Genomic DNA, 12,371 nt, shown 5'->3' with positions numbered 1-12,371 from the left:
GAATTCGCGAAAAACAAGTCGGTTTTAGACTTCAAAATCCAGACTAAATATTTGCCCTTTCTCAGGTCCTGGAACGTAGACATACCCACCGCCTACCAGCCATACCCGTATTTACCGACCTGAAGACGTTTAACTACTTAGATCGACAGGTTTTACGTGGGTTCCTGTCATTAAAAAGCATAAGAAAGTTCACTAACCTTGTACATGCTCTACTCGAACACTACTAACGAGTCAGAGCTTATCTTAGAATGTCATTGGACTTGACGAATTCAAGCGCTGTTCTTCAGACTTGTCAATGTTTTTCATCTTAATTCAAGTTTACCGTTGACATGCTTTTAGAGGTACCACATTTATCATCCAACATCTCAGGAATTGATCTACCAGGACTCCGAATACGCAGATGAAATGGTTCTGTTTAGCGAAAACAACGGAAAGATGTCATTTGGTCACCATAGGCAACAAACGGAGCAGATTTAGTACGCATTCCTCTCCCTCCAAACACAAAATTTTGCTTCAAGACACGTTTTCTGACGAAACCCACTGCCTATTTCGACGCACAATGACGGGTGTGGGGGGTTGGAATAAGGCTATGGGTGGTCAAGCCTTAGTGTGACATCGGACCATGGGGACAGACTGTGGGACAGAGTTATGCCAGTAGGTGTAGACTACCTGGTTTGGTCCTATGCAACTATTGTAAGCAGTGAAGAGACTATTTGTCATGGATAAGTCATTCACATTGACACACGTGCCCTCCTATCATCATTCAGTTCGAAAGTTCTTATTTCCCGTATTTATATCGCTTATCATAACTTCGTATTTCAACCGTATCTCTGATGCTTCATGCTTTTCTTTTACCACTACTACTGTTAGTATATCAGAATGAGCTCCGGTAATTTCATATCGCTTGTCCACTGAGGTGCGGCGGCTTGAACCGGTTTATAGAAGTGCCAGGTTCTACGTTACGTATAACACTTGAATATTGGATACGCTAACCTCAACATGAACATATAACATCGATCGGAGTAACAGGTAACTGTATCACAATAAATTTAAACGATAATTATTTAGAGGTGGTGAATCTCAACATCAGGATCAGAAGCAATCGGTAATATCGAACTCATTCTTGCAAAGTACAAATCAATCGGCATCTCTTTTCCGGTTCATAAGTATTAGGCAACCAGATACTAAAATAAAAAGATGTGATAACATCAAGCGACATGCGTCAAGCCAATTCAGGGCTTTAGTGCTTGTAGCTGTATATAGAAAACTGTAATCGCTAGGGTGTTTGTAGTAAACTATTCTTGATTTAGTAATAATATGAAAGCAGTAAAACGACTACGTAATGAAGTGTAGTGAGCATTACATATGCAATCATTCGGATACGATGTTGTTACTCTAAAGCCAAACAATAAACAACTTATCCAATGTCTTATATTAAAAGAAAAACGCAAATAGTAGAAAAAATTAACGAAACACGTAATCGCACACGGAGGTAAGGACTAAAAATAAAGTCAACACAAAAAGTTATACACATGAATCCTATTCGTTAGTGCTAGAGACATTCCAATATTGAATCTATTCTGTAGATTATATCAGCTTTCTTAGAACATAAATCGTCATTTGAGGACTGATATTGTGCTTTTGTCAACTTGCCAGTGAGAAGTTTTTCTGCCAGTTGGATACCTTCTTGAATCAGATCACGATATTGTTGATCCAAATGACTGATGTCATTCAACTAGAAAAATAAATATGACAGTTTTGATTTATAACCTGAAATCCAGATATAACAAGTAACTCAGTAACATAGCGATTGATTCAACTTATGGTAAATAATTTATTTACATAAAAATGACACATTGCAGCATTGGGAAATATCATCATTAACAAAGACATAGACAAGTACGTTAGCTGAAGATGCTACATCACATTAACAAAACGTGAAACTAACCAGTTGAAACAAAAAGTATTAATGAAAATGAGGAAAATTAAGCATTGGCGAATACTTTTACGAGAAGAAATGAACTTGATACAGAGAATGTACGGATAAGTCTAAACACCCTACTCTTAATACTTAAAGTCACTGAATAGAAGCAAAGTGGGACTACTTATTATTTTACGGGTGTGGAATAGCTACTAAGTACTCCTAGCTCTATTTGGAGTGATGAATTCGCTTTACCAGAAACTAAACAAAAACTAGCTTGAATCCTGATAGAAACGTTCTAATGACTTAACCCACTCACTTCGATAAATAGGGCTTTTTACTCAACACTACATTATGTAACTAATCGATTAGAAATTTATTTTAAGGAAAGAGATGCACTTTTTAATTAAAACCGATAATGATTTGTGGATTCTTGATTACTCCAAGAGAACAGAGCAGGTTTACTGAGCTTCACACAAAAAATGCCTTGACACAGTCGATATGGGACTTCATTTTTCGTTTCAAAATGACATCATTCAGCTACCCTTAGACAGTCAGTGTTGGATAGGTTCTGTTCACTGACTTCTCAAAGAAAGGTTTGTTGTTTACAAAATTGAGAGGATAAAAAGCGAATGTTGTAGCGCTAAAACTGCGTCAGTAGATACGAATGATCCACATACGGGAGTTGGAAAACCATGATCTTACACCAACAGTGCATATAGGCTCCCGGATCCTGAGGGAACAAATGGGTTATTAACCCAGTCTTCGTTACCGGCTACCACGGAACTGCATCTCCTAACATTGCTCCACAGCTTTGTTGACTAGACCTTTAGGTCAAAGGCTCAAGGAGTGCTCGTCTGAGAAAACCAACTTGGCAACCGGACAGTATCCTTGCCCACACAAAACTAACAAAATGACTAAAATGAAGAAAATGATTTTATTCACACTCGCTGTCTACATAAACAACTGTTGCAAGTACTTAGTTACACATAGACTTAATTTGAACTTCCTTTTCATTACCATTCTGCTTACTTTTATTTTTCGGCACAGTCACCACCGATGTACTACCTGACGTCCTCCTTTTGGATCTCAAGCATGGAGTTACTTTTCAGTAGTCAACAAACCATCCTAAAAAAGTCGTTGCAAGCCAATTTGGTTACAGCTACTGTTGTAACCAAGTATCAAACATAGCTAGGTTCGAAGCTAGCTTTCAACCCACCGAAAAGTATTGATGGGCATTGGCTGCATTTGCATAACGCCATGGAAATGATGAGGAAAATCACCTGAGGCTTCGTGAAACATCCCACTTATAAGCATTGAGTTTCTACAGGCTTCTAACAACTCGTTGTGGCACGTCGGTCTATTCCGGCTAGCTGTGAGTTCGGAGGTAAACGTAGATTCTTCAGTAATGAAATTGTGAGAAGTTTGAGTAAGGATCAAGAAGCCTGGTGGTGGTGTAAGTACGCTAACAATTTAGACGCAACACTTGGCGACTGGCTTTCCAACGTCCCGGAATGACATAATAGTTTTCCCTATCTTTAAAAAGGGTTCATGTCATATATGCAACAATTATAGAGGGTTAAGTCTACTCCCGATTGCGTCCAAACGTGTGGTTCCCACCATAATTTACAGATTGTTCAAAACCCGGGAGATCGATTCGCAAGGAGCAGGCTATTTTTCGTTCTGCTAGAGGATACATTGAGCATATCTTCACTCTCCATCAAATGTCAGAACACTGCCATACTTGTTGCAGGTCCAAGTCATGCAATCCGTGCTCAATCAGTGTCTGTAGGTATAGCATTCGCTTAGCACCTTCCGAGTGCAAAGCGCTTTTGAAAGACTTGCAGCATCCTTTATCTGCACTCACTCTTGGTAGTGAGCAGTTTAGAGTTATCGGGAGGTTCGTGTATCTGGGCAGCTGCGTAAATGCTGATGGTGACATGTTATGAGATCGATTCACTTGTAATGAAAGCCGTGGCAGTCTATGCCAATCTAGTCTACCTTTTGCATCTTCATGATGTCAGTCTGGCTGTAAAACGTCGGATCCATGATGCGTCTGCGAGCAGATTTGCTTTATGTTTGTGAAACTCCGAGTTGAGGATGTTACGCTAATCTGTGTGTTTGATCATCGTTGACTTGAGATCTTATCAGACATGACTAAGAGTAGGAGCCAGAGGCGGTCCTACTGTAATTTCCTCTTTCTCCATATAAGTAAGAGTAACTTCTTTAACTGAAATGATTCTTTTGATTGTATTTTTCTTAACTGAACTGCTTCAACAATTATTTATCAATCTCAATGAATTACACTTATTAATTGTTAGCGAACTTTGTACACATCTTTCATTGTTTTTTTGTGTTGCTCATATATATTTCTCCTTTTGTATCAACAATCGTTTAAATAAACGGATATCATATGCAGTGAAGAACGCCCAAAATTATGTATATTACAAATCTCGACGTTCGTCGGCTTCATTACTTAGTGTATGGACTAAGGTAACACAATTTAGTGACCATGTGTCGAATGGGTAACCAAATAACGTAAAAATCCAGTCATATTCCCTTACACATTTGAAGTTTGAGTAAGCTAAGTTTTAAACTTTAAGGTAAGAATAATTAACAACCAAAAACAAAAATCTATACTACGAAGCCTACTTTATCTACTCCGTCCGGGTACAAATCTCCTATTTTATTCTGAACTGACATCAACTGTTGATTTAGACTTTTATATTCCGCTTCTAATTTACGACGATCAGTTGTGAATTGTGCGCTATCTTTAGACGCTTTATATTTTGTCAGGGCATCTTCGTAAGAGTGATAGAAAGAAGAACGACATCTTAGCAAGGCTTGAGCTTCATCTACTAGCGTTTGTGTTCGAAGGCGAAGTTCATTTTTCTCATCCTTTAGTAAAAGAGAAAAAGGTTCATTAGACTAAAATTGCATTCAAGACAGTTAAGTAAATATTCGGTCAGAAACATTGGATTTCTATACATGTTGAAATTTTAAGGATCACATATCAGTCAGTGGAGAATTTGTGCAGTCAGAAAAAAACATCCGTAGAGAATAAGTTCCAATCAATTAAATATTAAAGCTTGAGCTATGTAAATAACAGCTAATCAGTTCCAAACTTACAGACTAGAGAAGTCTGATGGAACTACCAATCCATTAAAATATCTTAGATATGTTTAAAGTGTATTTTAGACGCGTCTATTAAGGACAAATGGATTTCTATGTGCCTTCTGGATATGGAAGGCAAGAAAAGCGTTTATTAGCTTTACTCATAATTCGTGAAAATATCTCTGAGAAAGAGAGAACGGTACATGTGATAAGGTAGCCAAATTAAGGTTCAGCTACTAGCTGAGTTACAAAAAAGGCGATGAATAGTGTGTACAACAACCACAAGTCAAAACATGAGTACGATACTACGAAATGTTTTTTGATCAATTGACCATGGCTATAAAAGAGGTGAATAGTGACGATGGAAAATACTGGCAATCACAGTTTAAATAACGATAAAAAACAAAATATAGGTAAAGGCGAAGATGCCCCCAAATGCCCTGGTACGGCCGAGAGTGGGGAGAGTCTACTCTCCCTCTCGAAATGCTCTCACATGGCCAGCGAATATATAGCCTCTGCCAGGGAAGTCCTACTCACTGCCTTCTCACAGTGACGGGGGTGTTGTTCACGAAAGTGAGAGGACGAAAAGCGAATGTCCGGAGCTTTAACCGGGTTGGTGGACGCGGAGGGTCCACCTAGGGAAGTTGGAAAACCCTGATTCCAAACCAATGGTGCACATGGGCTCCAGTATCCTGATGGAACGAATGGCGGACGAACCTGTCATTGGTCAACGGCTACCATGGGACTGCATCTCCTCACGATGCTCCACTGCCTTGTGGATCAGACCTTTTGGTCAAAGGCTCGGGGTGTGGCCCCCCAAGAAAACCACCTGCTTCGGTTTGGGCACCCGGGCAGTATCACAGCCCACACACAAATAAATGAAATGATGAATTTTATTGACGATACTATTCCTGCTCATACTAGAAGCAAGACAATTTACATTATTATTATTATTACCTTTATTATTATTATTATTATTATTTACCATATCGCTAACTCACCCCCTTTTATCCCCAATTTGTGTAACCTTACTTTTCAACTTATGCAGCAGCTCGCCCATGGTGGAAAATCTGTCCTATCTAAACGATCTCCAGTCACTGTCTGGTTGAAAGTGAATGCTTCCACCGATTATGAATACTGAAGCAGTCTTTCTGAAACCAAGTACGCCGTTCAAGCTGGCTTCCTTCAACGTTCGCACATTAATGCAGATCGGACAACAGATGGGGCTGGCTATGTCTTTAGAAAGTCTTAATGTTGATGTTTGCTGTCTATCCGAGACCCGTATTCAAGACTGTAGTGAAGTACTACAAACCCGCTCTCCATCTGTCGCCTCGAAAAGCTTGTTCCACGTGCGCTTATCCGGGGACCCTGTGGCATCTTCGTCTGGTCTTGCTGGCGTTGGTGTCGCACTAAGCGCTAGGGCTGAGGCAGCACTAATCGATTGGATCCCCATTAACAGTCGGTTATGTGCTGTTAGATTAGAAAGTTCCATCAAAGTGAGAAGAAATCGGCGTGAGAAACGGTGTCTTTTCGTTATCTCCGCCTATGCCCCGACAGATTGCAGCCCGGATGCAATCAAGGATGAGTTTTACCATCAGTTAACAGTTCTCCAGAAAGCGCGTTCGACAGATATTGTAGTACTAGCCGGAGACTTGAATGCACAGGTCGGGCGTCTAGGCACAGAAGAGAGTCGTTTAGGTGGCCGATGGGGACTTGTTGGTCGCAGGACAGATAACGGGGACCGTTTGCTGCAACTGTGCACAGACCACAACCTGTTTCTGGCCAGCACTAACTTCCGGCACAGTCATCGCCGGTGTGCCACCTGGCGTCCTCCCTCTGCATTCCAAGCCTGGACTCAGACTGATCACATCGCGATCAGCTACCGCTGGCGTGGTTGTGTACAAGACTGCCGCTCCTTTTGGAGTACCTATCTGGAGTCTGATCATGCCCTGGTCTGCGCCAATCTCACCTTACTTTCCAGTGGCCGAAGGATTGACCACCACCAACGGATTGATGTTAGTAAACTGGCTGCAACTTCTGTTGCAAGTAAGTATCGAGCGGAGCTAGCCTCTAGGCTAGCTACCACCCCACCGAAAAGTATAGATGAGCATTGGTTGCTTCTTCACGATGCCATGAAAATGGCGAGTAAAGCCGCTTGCGGCTTCGCGAAACGTCCTGCTTTGCACCCTCCAAGTGCAAAGTACTCCTACAAGACTGGCAGGATTCTCATCCTGTACTCACCCTGGATGGTGAGCAGATTGAAGTAGTTGAGAAGTTCGTGTATCTAGGTAGCTATATAAGTGCTGGTGGTGGCGTGAGTGATGAGATTGATGCACGTATAAGGAAAGCCAGAGCGGCTTATGCCAATCTGGGCCATCTTTGGCGCCTTCGTGATGTTAGTCTGGCTGTAAAAGGTCGGATCTACAACGCGTCGGTGAGAGCAGTCTTGCTCTATGCTTGTGAAACCTGGCCTCTCCGAGTTGAGGATGTTAGACGTCTCTCTGTGTTCGATCATCGTTGTCTCCGAAGGATTGCTGACATACAGTGGCAACACCATGTTAGTAATGCAGAGGTTCGGCATCGTGTGTTCGGGCGCAGAGACGATAATTCAATTGGTGTCACCATCTTGAAACACCGACTTCGGTGGCTTGGACATGTTTTACGGATATCGTCCCAGAGACTTCCACGCCGTGCATTATTTGCCGACTCTGGGACTGGTTGGAAAAAGTGGAGAGGTGGTCAGTGTATGACATGGTGTCGTGGCATGAAAGAAAGCTGCAAAGGGCTAGCTTCTGTTGGTCCTTCACGACTCCCTGGCTGGGGTCCGAGAGATGGTGCAACATAGTGGCTAGAGACGTTATCAGATATGGCTCAGAATAGAAGCCAGTGGCGATCCTGCTGCAACCTTCTTTTACTTTCTTCATAAAGAGTGGTTCTAACTTTCTTAACTGAAAGAGTTTTCTGGTTGTACATTTTAGTCCGCCTTATCTTTTCATCCTTTCTCTTCCTACTTTCATTATTTTGTGTGGCGCATATGTATCTGGTGCCCTTTTGTACCAATATATATGTGTTTAAATAAATAATAAATAAAGGCGAAGACAACTAGTCAGTCCAAGCGGACACTGCACAAATTTAATGGTATTGAATCTAAACAAGGCATATTGTTGACCAGTAGGTCTAAACTTTGTTGGTTGACCTATCTTGTTGTTGGAATTTTGTCGGAATTCATCTTCAACTTTTTCCGAGCTGCAATCAGCGGGAGCGTAGGGAAAATAGCTCGGTTGAGTCATCACGATAAGTAAGCCCGATCATCGCGTCAAGGTAGCAGCTACTGTCAGGAATGCTCAAGAGAAATTAACCAGAGTTCCCCATCGTCTCGATTCTACGTTCTGATGAATACTTACCAGATACTCAGTCAGCAAGTGGATCCCATCAGGACAAGGTCGTCGAGACTTAAAAAGTACTTGTAAGGACCTGCTGCCTTTATTCGCAATTTTACGCAAATGCACCACTTCGTTTATGATCTTAAAATAACCAGCCGAGAAAAACACAAGGTGCCTGGAAAATAGCAAATCTGTGGTACCTAAAACTCTCGTACTTGTTGAATTATTAAATGGATAACTACAACATGGAAGCGAAAAAAATTTGAAAATTACCTTGTAGATCGAAAAATCCAAGCGGACATAAATTATTACAGCGCCGAATATGCATAAAAACGCTAAAACAAGCATCATAGGTTCTCGGAGGATCATTGGCAGAACGAAGCGATAATTCACCTAGGAATTAAAAATACATCATTAGGTTCTTTATAAACTGCTGAATAATTATTATACAATTAACGACTTTATGCACATCCAACAGCTTTTGAATTGACACATACAAGATAACAGTCTTAAAACACTGATTTAGGATACACCGAGGGTGACTGAAAGTAAATTGTCAATCCAAGTCTTTAAAATCTGGGGATTACATTGTACACTGACAAATTGGTTGGAAAATGGCTTTGGAGTAGTAATCAACGCAGAATCCTTTGACACGTTAGACGATAAAGTATAACTAAGAGTAAAAATCGATTTACTAATCTCCGTCACTAAAACGACCCGGGATGTCGGTCACACAACACTGCTGTCTGAACGCTGTTATGGTGTATGGAAATATTAAGAACGCTTATCTAGGTAAATCACTCTTCAAAATACGTCTAGAAATGTAATGAAAACCTCGACTGAATCATCCAGCCCAAACAATACAGCTAAGATGTAAAGGAAACGATAACAATAATATAGGAACTACGTACATTTGCACTCATTTGGAGGACATGATTATTCGTGAGAAAGGACAACTGTCACCATACATATAGATATACATATATACACATAATAAGACAATTTTTACCTTAAAATCTTGAATGTGCTCATCGACAAGATTTGCAGCTTTGCAGACAATAACGGTTCGGCCTGATGTGTCTAAGTATGTTTTCATATTTTCGAAATGCTGTTCATGAACTGGGAAAGGCGTTTCGATGTGAATATCGTCAGAGGTCTCAGGGAGAATAATTTTCAGTGTTAAGTTGCGAATGAATTGATTCTTGTAAACATGGTCGATAAACGGCATTACAAGAGCAAAGTTAGAACCTAGTAAAAATAATCAGACAATTAAAAGCCACTTTGAAATGAGTAACTAAACTGTGGTTATCCACGGAAAAACCAAACTCTAACAACGGACATAATAGCAAACACGACTGCCTTAATACAACAATATAGATGATTATATAAATTTAGTTTATTTCTTGGAAAACAGGATTATTTAGACTGGCAGCTCTGGTAGGTGCAACCACACTTGCATAATTCACTTCAAATATCTCCATGTGAATTTGACAGAAAAACTAATCACTATTTTATAACAATAGTGCTAAAACCCACGCATATGTGCAACAAACTTACCACTGTGATAGAGGAACTCATAGGCTGGGATGTTGTATCCTATTGTGTAGCGCGTTTTCCATCCACCCATCAACGGGAAGCGCGGAACAAGAGTCACTTCCGTGGAATCTAGCAAGTTTTTAACTGTGCTTGTGCTTATATTGCCAATCTCATCGCGATAATAAATGTCTTTTGCAGACGGTGGTAGAACTGTCTTAAGAGAGTTGACTGCCACCTGTTGTCCGATTCCATAGTCGAAATCTAAACGAGAAAACGAACCACGCAACTTTGCACCCGTGTTCACGATTTCAAGCGTCTCTTCAACAGCAATATTTCCCCAGTGCGATACTTCGATGAGACGAGTCATATCAGTGACTGTCAGGAATGGAACGTAGTACTCAAAATGTAGGACAAGTGGCTCCTAAAAATTTATTAGAGATAAAAAAAACTCACCATCGAGAAGGCTGGACGGCTTTCATAAGCACCATAGACTAGATTATTCCCATTTATGACAGGTGGGATTGACGTTGCAGTGTGAGTCAAGAGTTGACCCTTAGGCAAGTGGATGTACGTTAGCTGATTGTCAGTCAGATACGGGGAATAAAAGTAAGTATTGCCACTAAACTTGACGAACTGCTTATCAGCTTGATGAATCTCGGCAGGTCTTGGTTCTAACAATTCAGTTAATACATAGTCCACAAACAAATGAATTTGTTGGGTTGATGGTTTCCCAAGATCTAAAGAGTACGTATAAGGCATGCCGGCTTTTGGCTTTACGGGGACCTTTCGTGGTGACTTAGCGTCTCCACACTGAAGTATTAAAGTATGAAAATAATCCTAATTACCGATGCACCGATGAAGGCCAAATGTTTCCAGTCTCTTTCTTCAATGACAATTTGGTACTCAGCAGGTGTTTCACTGAGTAGAATATTATGATGTATCTTTACAATACTTCCCTTAAAGCGTATAGTACGAGTCACATTGATATTTTTCAAGCCTAGAGCAGGCACTACCAACAGAAAGAAAAAGAAGAGCATCAGTGACCGAAAACTAACGCCCAGCGAACAACTGGTGAGGTGGATGCATACAAACGATTATCTTCAATCAAATGTCCAATATTCTAGTTGCGAAAGAATATGAACTAAACAATTGCTTTGAACTCTCACCTCAGTACTCAAGTAGAGCCCCAATCATTTAGAATTCTTTAGCAATCAATGACAGAAGCTTTACCGACAAATTAAACTGATCATATTGAATTCATATATCCATATAATCCATATAATCTTCAACAGTTTTATTCGTCCCCATTTAGAGTACGGAAACATAGTATTTCCTCCCTCCCTCCAAAAGGATAAGGACACTCCGGAGTTTATCCAACGTCGAGCCACGAAATCAGTTCGGGGACTCAAATTCAAACCTTATGAAGAGCGCCTCAAATCACTTAACCTTTACCCGTTAGAGTACAGGCGTCTTAGAGGTGATCTTCTTATGACTTATAGTATCCTTAATACTTCTGGTCATCCTCTTAAAAATCTTCTTAAGCTTAGTCATAACACTAACCTGAGAGGTAACACCCAGAAATTGGAGACCCTACATAGCAGAACAGACTGCAGACACAACTTCTACTCCGTTAGAGTTGTCAAGTGCTGGAATTCGCTGCCGACTGAGCTAGTCCAAGCGACCTCCCAGGAGTCCTTTAAGAGGAAAATTGACTTATTCTTAAGGACTAAGGATAACATATTATTATGATTTACCAAATTCTTTTTTTTCCTCTATTATCGTTCATATACCTAGGTTCTTACCTGGAGGTATTGGTGATCCACTGCTACCAGACACAGAAGCCCGTTAAGCGAAAGCTTCTTATATTCCGTCCTCAACCATTTGAACCATTTGAATCCGTTATTTTTCATCTTTATACCTTCAGTCCGGGTAAGTTCATTTTTCTCTGGGAAACAGAGATTCTGTAATCAGTCTCCACCAGCTAATACAAATCTAGGAACGTTATTAAGGGTAGCGAAAAGGAGTTTGATGGGTTAATGGAGCTAAGGATTTGAAGGCCATAGTGGTAAACAAATTCAAAAAATTAATAGCTCTATAAATAATCGATATTTGGTGCTGACCATGTTAGTTTTACCAGACTTACCATGCTGAAGCCGCTCGGCCACTCATCCTCAACAGATCACAAGTGGGTACGCCATGCTACACATCTACAACCGCTAGTCAGCTTAGATTCATCACTTCCCTATCAAATATATCTTTGAACTCCTTCAATTCTAACTTCTGATCTGACTGAGTTGGCACGATTCGATTTTAAAGGTGTTGCTGGTTAACGCGTTGTCAAACTCCGAATACACGTGGCATCTCTAAGGCCTTCTAGAAGCCGTCGGGTGTCATCATTGTACGTGATCCTGAAAGAA

General features: G+C 40.6%; 1 protein-coding gene across 2 annotated transcripts; it reads right to left on the bottom strand.

The window, feature by feature from the left end:
* Positions 1-1,410: 1,410 nt before the first annotated feature.
* Positions 1,411-11,010, bottom strand: Smp_105680.1 (hypothetical protein; the record flags this gene model as incomplete). Of its 2 annotated transcripts, XM_018791238.1 has the most annotated exons (7): positions 10,800-11,010; positions 10,408-10,764; positions 9,976-10,375; positions 9,428-9,666; positions 8,692-8,811; positions 4,574-4,819; positions 1,411-1,735 (listed from the first exon to the last, which is right to left on the bottom strand). In XM_018791238.1, exons 1-7 carry the CDS (start codon positions 10,989-10,991, stop codon positions 1,553-1,555), a joined length of 1,737 nt encoding a protein of 578 aa, XP_018645574.1. In that variant the 5' UTR covers positions 10,992-11,010. The 2 variants fall into 2 exon arrangements, with proteins under 2 accessions (XP_018645574.1, XP_018645575.1); XM_018791239.1 differs by having other exon boundaries at positions 1,553-1,735; positions 10,408-11,010.
* Between the last annotated feature and the right edge of the window lie 1,361 nt (positions 11,011-12,371).

Source organism: Schistosoma mansoni, assembly GCF_000237925.1.
Source record: "Schistosoma mansoni, WGS project CABG00000000 data, chromosome 3 unplaced supercontig 0141, strain Puerto Rico, whole genome shotgun sequence".
In the NCBI taxonomy this organism is placed as follows: Eukaryota; Metazoa; Platyhelminthes; class Trematoda; order Strigeidida; family Schistosomatidae; genus Schistosoma; species Schistosoma mansoni.
This window is presented reverse-complemented; position numbering and strand designations above follow the sequence as displayed.